Raw genomic sequence first — 12,500 nt, 5'->3', positions numbered from 1 at the left:
GGTTAGTTTTAGGTTTAGTTTTAGGGTTAGTTTTAGGGTTAGGAACTAGGGTTAGTTTTAGGGATAGAAGCTAAGGTTAGTTTTTGGGTTAGGAACTAGGGTTAGCTTTAGGCTTAGGAGCTAGGGTTAGTTTTAGGGTTAGGAATTAGGGTTAGTTTTAGGGTTAGGAACTAGGGTTAGTTTTAGGGTTAGGAACTAGCGTTAGTTTTAGAGTTAGGAACTAGGATTAGTTTTAGGGTTGGGAACTAGAGTTAGTTTTAGAGTTAGGAACTAGGGTTAGGAACTAGGGTTAGTTTTAGGGTTAGTAGTTAAGATTAGTTTTAGGGTTAGGAACTAGACTTAGTTTTAGGTTTAGGAGCTAGGGTTAGTTTTAGGGTTAGGAACTAGGCTTAGTTTTAGGGTTAGGAACTAGAGTTAGTTTTAGGGTTAGGAACTAGGGTTAGTTTTAGGGTTAGGAACTAGGGTTAGTTTTAGGGTTAGGAGCTAGGGTTAGTTTTAGGGTTAGGAATTAGGGTTAGTTTTAGGGTTAGGAACTAGGGTTAGGAACTAGGGTTAGTTTTAGGGTTATGAACTAGGGTTAGGAGCTAGGGTTAGTTTTAGTGTTAGGAACTAGGGTTAGGAACTAGGGTTAGTTTTAGGGTTAGGAACTAGGGTTAGTTTTAGGGTTAGGAACTAGAGTTAGGAACTAGGGTTAGTTTTAGGGTTAGGAGCTAGGGTTAGTTTTAGGGTTAGGAACTAGGGTTAGTTTTAGGGATAGGAGCTAAGGTTAGTTTTAGGTTTAGAAATTAGGGTTAGTTTTAGGGTTAGGAGCTAGGGTTAGTTTTAGGGTTAGGAGCTAGGGTTAGTTTTAGGGTTAGGAACTAGGGTTAGTTTTAGGGTTAGGAGCTAGGGTTAGTTTTAGGGTTAGGAATTAGGGTTAGTTTTAGGGTTAGGAATTAGAGTTAGGAACTAGGGTTAGTTTTAGGGTTAGGAGCTAGGGTTAGTTTTAGGGTTAGGAATTAGGGTTAGTTTTAGGGTTAGGAACTAGGGTTAGTTTTAGGGTTAGGAACTAGAGTTAGTTTTATGGTTAGGAACTAGGGTTAGTTTTAGGGTTAGGAGCTTGGGTTTGTTTTAGGGTTAGGAGCTAGGGTTAGTTTTAGGGTTAGGAGCTAGGGTTATTAGCTAGGGTTAGTTTAAGGGTTAGGAATTAGGGTTAGTTTTAGGGTTAGGAACTAGAGTTAGTTTTAGGGTTAGGAGCTAGGGTTAGTTTTAGGTTTAGTTTTAGGGTTAGTTTTAGGGTTAGGAACTAGGGTTAGTTTTAGTTTTAGGGTTAGTTTTAGGGTTAGGAGCTAGGGTTAGGAGCTAGGGTTAGTTTTAAGGTTAGGAATTAGGGTTAGTTTTAGGGTTAGGAACTAGGGTTAGGAACTAGGGTTAGGAACTAGGGTTAGTTTTAGGGTTAGGAGCTAGGCTTAGTTTTAGGGTTAGTTTTAGGGTTAGGAACTAGGGTTAGTTTTAGTTGTAGGGTTAGGAACTAGGGTTAGTTTTAGGGTTAGGAACTAGGGTTAGGAACTAGGGTTAGTTTTTGGGTTAGGAGCTAGGGTTAGTTTTAGGGTTAGGAGCTAGGCTTAGTTTTAGGGTTAGGAGCTAGGGTTAGGAACTAGGGTTAGTTTTAGGGTTAGGAGCTAGGGTTAGGAACTAGGGTTAGTTTTAGGGTTAGGAATTAGGGTTAGTTTTAGGGTTAGGAACTAGGGTTAGTTTTAGGGATAGGAGCTAGGGTTAGTTTTAGGGTTAGGGATTAGTTTTATGGTTAGGAGCTTGGGTTAGTTTTAGGGTTAGGAGCTAGGGTTAGTTTTAGAGTTAGGGTTTAGTTTTAGGGTTAGGAGCTTGGGTTAGTTTTAGGGATAGGATCTAGGGTTAGGAATTAGGGTTAGTTTTAGGGTTAGGAGCTAGGATTAGTTTTAGTTGTAGGGTTAGGAACTAGGGTTAGTTTTAGGGTTAGGAACTAGGGTTAGTTTTAGGGTTAGGAGCTAGGAGCTTGGGTTAAGGTTAGGGTAAATAGGATTTTAAATGGGACTGAATTGTGTGTTCCCTCAAGGTTAGTTATTCAAGACTGTGTGTCGGGGGAGGGGTTACTATCATGTGGCCCTCAATGGAAAACTCTCTACTCGTCCAGCAAATGAAAGGAGAGAACGTGAGAAAGAAAGACAGCAGAGAACGGGAGAGGGAGGGAGGGAGGGAGGGGGAGAGGGAGGGAGGGTGGGTGAGGGAGAGGGAGGGAGGGACGGTGGGGGAGAGGGAGGGAGGGTGGGTGAGGGAGAGGGAGGGAGGGTGGGTGGGTGGGTGGGTGGGTGGGTGGGAGAGGGAGGGAGGGAAGGAGGGTGGGTGGATGGGTGAGGGAGGGAGGGAGGGAGGGAGGGAGGGAGGGAGGGAGGGAGGGAGGGTGGGTGGGTGAGTGAGTGAGTGAGAGGGAGGGAGGGCGGGTGAGGGAGAGGGAGGGAGGGAGGCGGAGAGGGAGGGTGGGTGAGGGAGGGAGGGAGGGTGCGGGAGGGAGGGAGGGAGGAGGTTGGGGGTGGGGGAGAGGGAGGGAGGGTGGGTGAGGGAGATGGAGGTTGTGGGAGTGGCTGAGGGTGAGGGAGGGAGGGTGGGGAGAGGTTGGGGGGGTGGAGGAAGGGTGGGAGGGTGGAGAAGAGCGAGGGAGGGTGGGGAGAGAGAGGGGGAGGTTGGGGGAGGAGGAGAGGGAGGGGGAGGGTGGGGGAGAGGGTGTAGAGCCGTGTTCATTTGCAAAAAATGTTTTTTTTTCTCTCCCTCTCCTTCCCTCCTGTCTCGCTCTCTCTCTCCTCTCTCTCCTCTCTCTCCTCTCTCTCTCTCTCTCTCTCTCTCTCTCTCTCTCTCTCTCTCTCTCTCTCTCTCTCTCTCTCTCTCTCTCTCTCTCTCTCTCTTCTCTCTCTCTCTCTCTCTCTCTCTCTCCAGTCAGGCCCATGGTTTGAGAGGAGGATAGTTGGAGTATGTGAGAGGATGATGGAGGGAGGGAGGTGGAGAGGAGGAGGAGAAGAGCGCCTCGCTCACTCCATACGCCACAGAGGGATGACACTGCTCCACCTGGCCGCTGCACAGGGATACACACACCTCATCAACACACTCATCCACTGGAGGTATACACCCACACCTGATACTCACATACAGTTGAAGTCGGAAGTTTACAAACACTTAGGTTGGGGTCATTAAAACTTGTTTTTCAACCTCTCCACAAATTTCTTGTTAAGAAACTATAGTTTTGACAAGTCGGTTAGGACATCTACTTTGTGCATGACACAAGTAATTTTATCAACAATTGTTTACAGACAGATTATTTCACTTAGAATTCACTGTATCACAATTCCAGTGGGTCAGAAGTTTACATACACTAAGTTGACTGTGCCTTTAAACAGCGTGGAAAATTCCAGAAAATTATGTCATGGCTTTAGAAGCTTCTGATAGGCTAATTGACATAATTTGAGTCAATTGGAGGTGTACCTGTGGATGTATTTCAAGGCCTACCTTCAAACTCAGTGGCTTTTTGCTTGACATCATGGGAAAATCATAAGAAATCAGCCAAGACCTCAGAAAACAATTGTAGACCTCCACAAGTCTGGTTCATCCTTGGGAGCAATTTCCAAACGCCTGAAGGTACCACGTTCATCTGTACAAACAATAGTACACAAGTATAAACACCATGGGACCACGCAGCCGTCATACCGCTCAGGAAGGAGAAGCGTTCTGTCTCCCAGATATGAACGTACTTTGGTGCAAAAAGTGCAAATCAATCCCAGAACAACAGGAAAGGACCTTGTGAAGATGCTGGAGGAAAGTAGTCCTATATCGACATAACCTGAAAGTCCATTTAGCAAGGAAGAAGCCACTGCTCCAAAACCACCATAAAAAAGCCAGACTACGGTTTGCAACTGCACATGTGGATAGAGATCGTACTTTTTGGAGAAATGTCCTCTGGTCTGATGAAACAAAATAGAACTGTTTGGCCATAATGACCATCGTTATATTTGGAGGAGAAGCTGAAGCAAAGCACAGCCTTGCAAGCTGAAGAACACCATCCCAACCGTGAAGCACGGGGGTGGTAGCATCATGTTGTAGGGGTGCTTTGCTGCAGGAGGGACTGGTGCACTTCACAAAATAAATGGCATCATGAGGACGGAACATTATGTGGATATATTGAAGCAACATCTCAAGACATCAGTCAGGAAGTTAAAGCTTGGTTGCAAATGGGTCTTCGAAATGGACAATGACCCCAACATACTTCCAAAGTTATGGCTCAAAATGGCTTAAGGACAACAAAGTCAAGGTATTGGAGTGGCCATCACAAAGCCCTGACCTCAATCCTCTAGAAAGTTTGTGTGCAGAACTGAAAAAGCATGAGCGAGCAAGGAGGCCTACAAGCCTGACTCAGTTACAGCAGCTCTGTCAGGAGGAATGGGCCAAAATTCACCCAACTTATTGTGGGAAGCTTGTGGAAGGCTACCCGAAACGTTAGACCCAAGTTAAACAATTTAATGGCAATGCTACCAAATACTAATTGAGTTTATGTAAACTTCTGACCCACTGGGAATGTGATGAAAGAAATAAAAGCTGAAATAAATCGTTCTCTCTACTATTATTCTGGCATTTCACATTCATAAAATAAAGTGGTGATCTTAACTGACCTAAGAAAGGGAATTTTTACTAAGATTAAATGTCAGAAATTGTATATTTCTATATTTTTACTGGATTAAATGTCAGGATTTGTGAGAAACTGAGTTGAAATGAATCTGGCTGAGGTGTATGAAAACTTCCGACTTCAACTGTATATGCATGATGTTGTGGGGGTGCTGTGCTGCAGGAGGGACTGGTATATGCATGATGTTGTGGGGGTGCTGCAGGAGGGACTGGTATATGCATGATGTTGTGGGGGTGCTGTGCTGCAGGAGGGACTGGTATATGCATGCGCACACTTATATTTATATATTTTTACTTACACAGATCTAGGATGTGTTATTTTAGTGTTCCCTCCAGGCTGTTCTATAGGTAGTAGTAGTAGTAGTATATAATGTATATATTATCATCTCCAGGCTGTTCTATAGGTAGTAGTGGTAGTAGTAGTATATAATATATATATTATTATCATCTCCAGGCTGTTCTATAGGTAGTAGTAGTAGTATATAATGTATATATTATCATCTCCAGGCTGTTCTATAGGTAGTAGTGGTAGTAGTAGTATATAATGTATATATTATCATCTCCAGGCTGTTCTATAGGTAGTAGTGATAGTAGTAGTATATAATGTATATATTATCATCTCCAGGCTGTTCTATAGGTAGTAGTGGTAGTAGTAGTATATAATATATATATTATTATCATCTCCAGGCTGTTCTATAGGTAGTAGTGGTAGTAGTAGTATATAATGTACACTGCTCAAAAAAATAAAGGGAACACTTAAACAACACAATGTAACTCCAAGTCAATCACACTTCTGTGAAATCAAACTGTCCACTTAGGAAGCAACACTGATTGACAATACATTTCACATGCTGTTGTGCAAATGGAATAGACAACAGGTGGGAATTATAGGCAATTAGCAAGACACCCCCAATAAAGGAGTGGTTCTGCAGGTGGGGACCACAGACCACTTCTCAGTTCCTATGCTTCCTGGCTGATGTTTTGATCACTTTTGAATGCTGGCGGTGCTTTCACTCTAGTGGTAGCATGAGACGGAGTCTACAACCCACACAAGTGGCTCAGGTAGTGCAGCTCATCCAGGATGGCACATCAATGCAAGCTGTGGCAAGAAGGTTTGCTGTGTCTGTCAGCGTAGTGTCCAGAGCATGGAGGCGCTACCAGGAGACAGGCCGGTACATCAGTAGACGTGGAGGAGGCCGTAGGAGGGCAACAACCCAGCAGCAGGACCGCTACCTCCGCCTTTGTGCAAGGAGGAGCAGGAGGAGCACTGCCAGAGCCCTGCAAAATGACCTCCAGCAGGCCACAAATGTGCATGTGTCTGCTCAAACGGTCAGAAACAGACTCCAGGAGGGTGGTATGAGGGCCCGACGTCCACAGGTGGGGGTTGTGCTTTCAGCCCAACACTGTGCAGGACGTTTGGCATTTGCCAGAGAACACCAAGATTGGCAAATTCGCCACTGGTGCCCTCTGCTCTTCACAGATGAAAGCAGGTTCACACTGAGCACATGTGACAGACGTGACAGAGTCTGGAGATGCTGTGGAGAACGTTCTGCTGCCTGCAACATCCTCCAGCATGACCGGTTTGGCGGTGGGTCAGTCATGGTGTGGGGTGGCATTTCTTTGGGGGGCCGCACAGCCCTCCATGTGCTCGCCAGAGGTAGCCTGACTGCCATTAGGTATATGCTGGTGCGGTTGGCCCTGGGTTCCTCCACCTCATGTGGCTGGAGTGTGTCAGCAGTTCCTGCAAGAGGAAGGGATTGATGCTATGGACTGGCCCGTCCGTTCCCCAGACCTGAATCCAATTGAGCACATCTGGGACATCATGTCTCGCTCCATCCACCAACGCCACGTTGCACCACAGACTGTCCGCCACCTCATCAGGAGCATGCCCAGGCGTTGTAGGGAGGTCATACAGGCACGTGGAGGCCACACACACTACTGAGCCTCATTTTGACTTGTTTTAAGGACATTACATCAAAGTTGGATCAGCCTGTAGTGTGGTTTTCCACTTTAATTGTGAGTGTGACTCCAAATCCAGACCTCCATGGGTTGATGAATTTGATTTCCATTGATCATTTTTGTGTGATTTTGTTGTCAGCACATTCAACTATGTAAAGAAAAAAGTATTTAATAAGAATATTTCATTCATTCAGATCTAGGATGTGTTATTTTAGTGTTCCCTTTATTTTTTTGAGCAGTGTATATTTTTACTTACACACATACACACACACCTCACCAACACACATATGTATACAGTATACACTCATTCCCTGGAGATACACACACTTGTTTGTGTTGAGAGAATCTCCTGATGTACAAAAATAACATATTGGATATTAAGATGTGAATTATGCATCTCATCCAGTTTTAGCATCCTGGTTCCGTGAGACAGGCAGAATGTCGACTTAAAACATCTGGTCACAGATCAAAATGTATTAAAGCAATTATACATGAGAGGGAGGGGCTAAACAGGACAGGGAGGGGCTAAACCGGAGAGGGATGGGCTAAACGGGAGAAGGGAAGGGGCTATACAGGAGAGGGAGGGGCTAATCACGAGAGGGAGGGGCTAAACAGGTGGGGGCTAAACAGGAGAGGGATGGCTAAACAGGAGTTGGGGAGGGGCTAAACAGGAGGAGGGAGGGCCTAAACAGGAGGTGGAGGGCTAAATAGGAGAGGGAGGGGCTAAACAGGAGGGGGGGCTAAACAGGAGAGGGGGAGGGCTAAACAGGAGAGGGAGGGCTAAACAGGAGGGGGGTTGGGCTAAATAGGAGGTGGGGAGGGGCTAAACGGGGGGAGGGGCTAAACATGAGGTGTTGGGGGGGCTAAACAGGAGGGGGAGGGGCTAAACAGGAGTGTAAACTATTCAACCTCTTTTAGCTGAACTGCAGTTTTAACATTGTGTTTGTTTTTCCTCAGGAGTGTCAACAGTGACAGTCTGGACGTAGAGCAGGAAGTTGATCCTCTCACCGTCGATCATTTCTCATGCACTCCTCTGGTGACACTCACTTTTACATCAAACATTTGGTCTTCACCGCTCTCTAAGACTGTAGTCTTTATTCCAGTATCTGATACTCTCTAAGACTGTAGTCTTTATTCCAGTATCTGATACTCTCTAAGTCTGTAGTCTTTATTCCGGTATCTGATACTCTCTAAGACTGTAGTCTTTATTCCAGTATCTGATACTCTCTAAGACTGTAGTCTTTATTCCAGTATCTGATACTCTCTAAGACTGTAGTCTTTATTCCAGTATCTGATACTCTCTAAGACTGTAGTCTTTATTCCAGTATCTGATACTCTCTAAGACTGTAGTCTTTATTCCAGTATCTGATACTCTCTAAGACTGTAGTCTTTATTCCAGTATCTGATACTCTCTAAGACTGTAGTCTTTATTCCAGTATCTGATACTCTCTAAGACTGTAGTCTTTATTCCAGTATCTGATACTCTCTAAGACTGTAGTCTTTATTCCAGTATCTGATACTCTCTAAGACTGTAGTCTTTATTCCAGTATCTGATACTCTCTAAGACTGTAGTCTTTATTCCAGTATCTGATACTCTCTAAGACTGTAGTCTTTATTCCAGTATCTGATACTCTCTAAGACTGTAGTCTTTATTCCAGTATCTGATACTCTCTAAGACTGTAGTCTTTATTCCAGTATCTGATACTCTCTAAGACTGTAGTCTTTATTCCAGTATCTGATACTCTCTAAGACTGTAGTCTTTATTCCAGTATCTGATACTCTCTAAGACTGTAGTCTTTATTCCAGTATCTGATACTCTCTAAGACTGTAGTCTTTATTCCAGTATCTGATACTCTCTAAGACTGTAGTCTTTATTCCAGTATCTGAAACTCTCTAAGACTGTAGTCTTTATTCCAGTATCTGATACTCTCTAAGACTGTAGTCTTTATTCCAGTATCTGATACTCTCTAAGACTGTAGTCTTTATTCCAGTATCTGATACTCTCTAAGACTGTAGTCTTTATTCCAGTATCTGATACTCTCTAAGACTGTAGTCTTTATTCCAGTATCTGATACTCTCTAAGACTGTAGTCTTTATTCCAGTATCTGATACTCTCTAAGACTGTAGTCTTTATTCCAGTATCTGATACTCTCTAAGACTGTAGTCTTTATTCCAGTATCTGATACTCTCTAAGACTGTAGTCTTTATTCCAGTATCTGATACTCTCTAAGACTGTAGTCTTTATTCCAGTATCTGATACTCTCTAAGTCTGTAGTCTTTATTCCAGTATCTGATACTCTCTAAGACTTTATTTTGTCATCAAACCCAGATAAAACGTACTGTCTTGCTTTCATTTCAGTTTTTTTAGCAGGCTAATGCTACTATTGTAATTTCTGCTCTGTTTCTATCTGATTGTAATCATTGAAGTAGGTTTTTACAGTGTAATCCTGTCTCCTGTAGATGTGGGCGTGTGCTCTGGGACACCAGGCAGCAGCCGAGGTTCTATATGGTTGGAACAGCCAGGCGCTCGGAATTCCCGACTCACTAGGCCGCCTCCCCCTCGCAGTTGCACGCTCTCGCGGACACACATGCCTCGCCCGCGCGCTGGAGGACCTACACACACACCGCCCCGACACGCACACACCCACAGAGAGGGCCGAGGAGGGGGCTCAGGGGGAGCAGAGGACCACCCCCACTCCACAACTCCCCCCCTCTCCACTGTCCACCAGTCCTGACACAGGTGGGCCACACACACCTACACTACCGTTCAAAAGTTTGGGGTCACTTAGAAATGTCCTTGTTTTTGAAAGAAAAGCACATTTTTTGTCCATTAAAATAACATCAAATTGATCAGAAATACAGTGTAGACATTGTTAATGTTTTAATTGACTATTGTGGCTGGAACGGCTGATTTTTAATGGAATATCTACATAGGCGTACAGAGGCCCATTATCAGCAACCATCACTCCTGTGTTCCAATGTCACGTTGTGTTCGCTAATCCAAGTTAATCATTTTAAAAGGCTAATTGATCATTAGAAAACCCTTTTGCAATTATGTTAGCACAGCTGAAAATTGTCCTGATTAAAGAAGCAATAAAACTGACCTTCTTTAGACTAGTTGAGTATCTGGAGCATCAGCATTTGTGGGTTCGATTACAGGCTCAAAATGGCCAGAAACAATTAACTTTCTTCTGAAACCCGTCAGTCTATTCTTGTTCTGAGATATGAAGGCTATTCCATGTGAGTAATTGCCAAGAAACTGAAGATCTCGTACAACGCTGTGTACTACTCCCTTCACAGAACTGTCAGTGTCATTAAATAGTACCCTCAAAACACCAGTCTCAACGTCAACAGTGAAGAGGCGACTCTGGGATGCTGGCCTTCTTGGCAGATTTGCAAAGAAAAAGCCATATCTCAGACTGGCCAATAAAAAGAAAAGATTAAGATGGGCAAAGAACACAGACACTGGACAGAGGAAGGTTGGAAAAAGTGTTATGGACAGAGGTGTGAGAAGATTGAGGTGTTTGGATGACAAAGATGAACATTCGTGAAATGCAGAAAAATGAAAAGATGCTGGAGGAGTGAACCGTCTGTGAAGCCTGGTGGAGGCGATGTGATGGTCTGGGGGGCTTTGAGCTGGTAAAGTGGGAGATTTGTACCGGGTCAAAGGGATCTTGAAGAAGGACGGATATCACTCATTTTGCAACACCATGCCATACCCTGTGGACACTGCTTAATTATGAGCCAATTTCCTCCTACAACCTATTAAACTGTTGTGGGAGCAGCTTGGCCGTATGGTAACTATGTAGGGAGCCAGCAGTCAGCTGGTATTCTGTCTATAATAGAGTGGCCAGCACAGTCACCGGATCCCAACCCTATTGAGCTGTTGTGGGAGCAGCTTGGCCGTATGATACATAAGAAGTGCCCATCAGGAGGTGCTTCAGGAAGCATGGGGGGAAATCTCTTCAGATTACCTCAACAAATTGACAACTAGAATGCCAAAGGTCTGCAAGGCTGTAATTGCTAAAAATGGAGGATTCTTTGACGAAAACAAAGTTTGAAGGACACAATTATTATTTCAATTAAAAATCATTATTTGTAACCTTGTCAACATCTTGACTATATTTCCTATTCATTTTGAAACTCATTGCATGTATGTTTTCATGGAAAACAAGGACTAAGTGATGCCAAACTGTTGAACGGTAGTGTACATACAGTGCCTTGCGAAAGTATTCGGCCCCCTTGAACTTTGCGACCTTTTGCCACATTTCAGGCTTCAAACATAAAGATATAAAACTGTATTTTTTTGTGAAGAATCAACAACAAGTGGGACACAATCATGAAGTGGAACGACATTTATTGGATATTTCAAACTTTTTTAACAAAAACTGATAAATTGGGCGTGCAAAATTATTATTATTATAAAAAATATATCTTTATGTTTGAAGCCTGAAATGTGGCAAAAGGTCGCAAAGTTCAAGGGGGCCGAATACTTTCGCAAGGCACTGTATACCACACACAGTCTTTGGTCTATGTGTATTTGAATACTTTTTACTCTGTCACTTTTTATTCTGTCTGTCTGTCTGTCTGTCTGTCTGTCGGTCTCTACTGTCTGTCTGTCTGTCTGTCTGTCTGTCTGTCTGTCTGTCTGTCTGTCTCTGTTGTCAGTCTGTCTGTCTGGGCATGTCTGTCTGCCTGTCTGTCTGTCTGTCTGTCTGTCTGTCTGTCTGTCTGTCTGTCTGTCTGTCTCTGTTGTCAGTCTGTCTGTCTGGGCATGTCTGTCTGCCTGTCTGTCTCTCTGTCTGTCTGTCTGTCCCTGTTGTTTTTCCTACTGTCTGTTTGTTTGTCTGTCTGTCTGTCTGTCTGTCTGTCTGTCTGTCTGTCTGTCTGTCTGTCTGTCTGTCTCCTGTTTGCCTGCCTGGCTGCCTGTCTGTCTGTCTGTCTTGTCTGTCTGTCTGTCTGTCTGTCTGTCTGCCTGTCTGTCTCCTGTTTGCCTGCCTGCCTGCCTGCCTGCCTGCCTGCCTGCCTGCCTGCCTGCCTGCCTGCCTGCCTGCCTGCCTGCATGCCTGCCTGCCTGTCTGTCTGTCTGCCTGCCTGTCTGTCTGCCTGTCTGTCTGTCTGTCTGTCTGTCTGTCTGTCGTCTCTGTCTCCTGTTTGCTTACTCTCTCTTTCTGTCCCCCTCTCTCCCCCAGGTCTGAGTTCGTCCAGTAGTATTCCCTCCCCCTCTCTCTCCCTCCCCTCCCCCTCTCTCAGCTCAGCCTACTCTAGTGGGTCTGTACCCCTCTACAACCCTCCTGACCCTATGGATACCTCCCCCTCCTCCCCCTCTCTCTCCCTGTCCTCCCTCCCCCTCTCCCCTCCCTCCCCCTCTCTCTCCCTCCCTCTGAGCCTGCCGGTATGGGGCGAGGCCTGTGGAGGTTGTGAAGCTGGGGACTCTAGTTTGAACGCCGGGCCCAGAGACCCTCTCTTCCTCATGGACTACGAACCGGCCCCTCCCCACTCCCCTCCCGGACCTCCACACTCACACACACCCCCCCGTCGCTCACACACACCCCCCCGTCGCTCACACACACACACCTTCGAGGAGCAGGTGAGCTTCAATGAGAATGCAGAGAACGAGGAGGAGTTCCTGCCTGCTGAGGTGCTACAGGTCAGACACACACACATTAATACAAACACACACACATTAATACACACACACACATTAATACACACACACACACATTAATACACACACACACACACACACACATTAATACACACACACACACACACACACACACATTAATACACACACACACATTAATACACACATTAATACACACACACACACATTAATACACACACACACACAC

At 45.0% G+C, this 12,500-nt stretch overlaps 1 protein-coding gene across 1 annotated transcript in view; it reads left to right on the top strand.

Moving 5' to 3' along the window:
* Positions 1 to 12,500, top strand: part of camta2 (calmodulin binding transcription activator 2) — a 127,436-nt gene that overhangs the window by 85,288 nt on the left and 29,648 nt on the right. Inside the window, exons 14-17 of the mRNA XM_036956534.1 lie at positions 2,950 to 3,131; positions 7,603 to 7,681; positions 9,106 to 9,385; positions 11,838 to 12,295. Coding sequence (XP_036812429.1) covers positions 2,950 to 3,131; positions 7,603 to 7,681; positions 9,106 to 9,385; positions 11,838 to 12,295 — 999 coding nt within the window. The remainder of the gene's footprint in view (positions 1 to 2,949; positions 3,132 to 7,602; positions 7,682 to 9,105; positions 9,386 to 11,837; positions 12,296 to 12,500) is intronic.

This window comes from Oncorhynchus mykiss, chromosome 21 (genome assembly GCF_013265735.2).
Source record: "Oncorhynchus mykiss isolate Arlee chromosome 21, USDA_OmykA_1.1, whole genome shotgun sequence".
Lineage (NCBI taxonomy): Eukaryota > Metazoa > Chordata > Actinopteri > Salmoniformes > Salmonidae > Oncorhynchus > Oncorhynchus mykiss.
The sequence above is the reverse complement of the archived record's forward strand: the minus strand, read 5'-3'. Positions and strand labels throughout refer to the sequence as shown.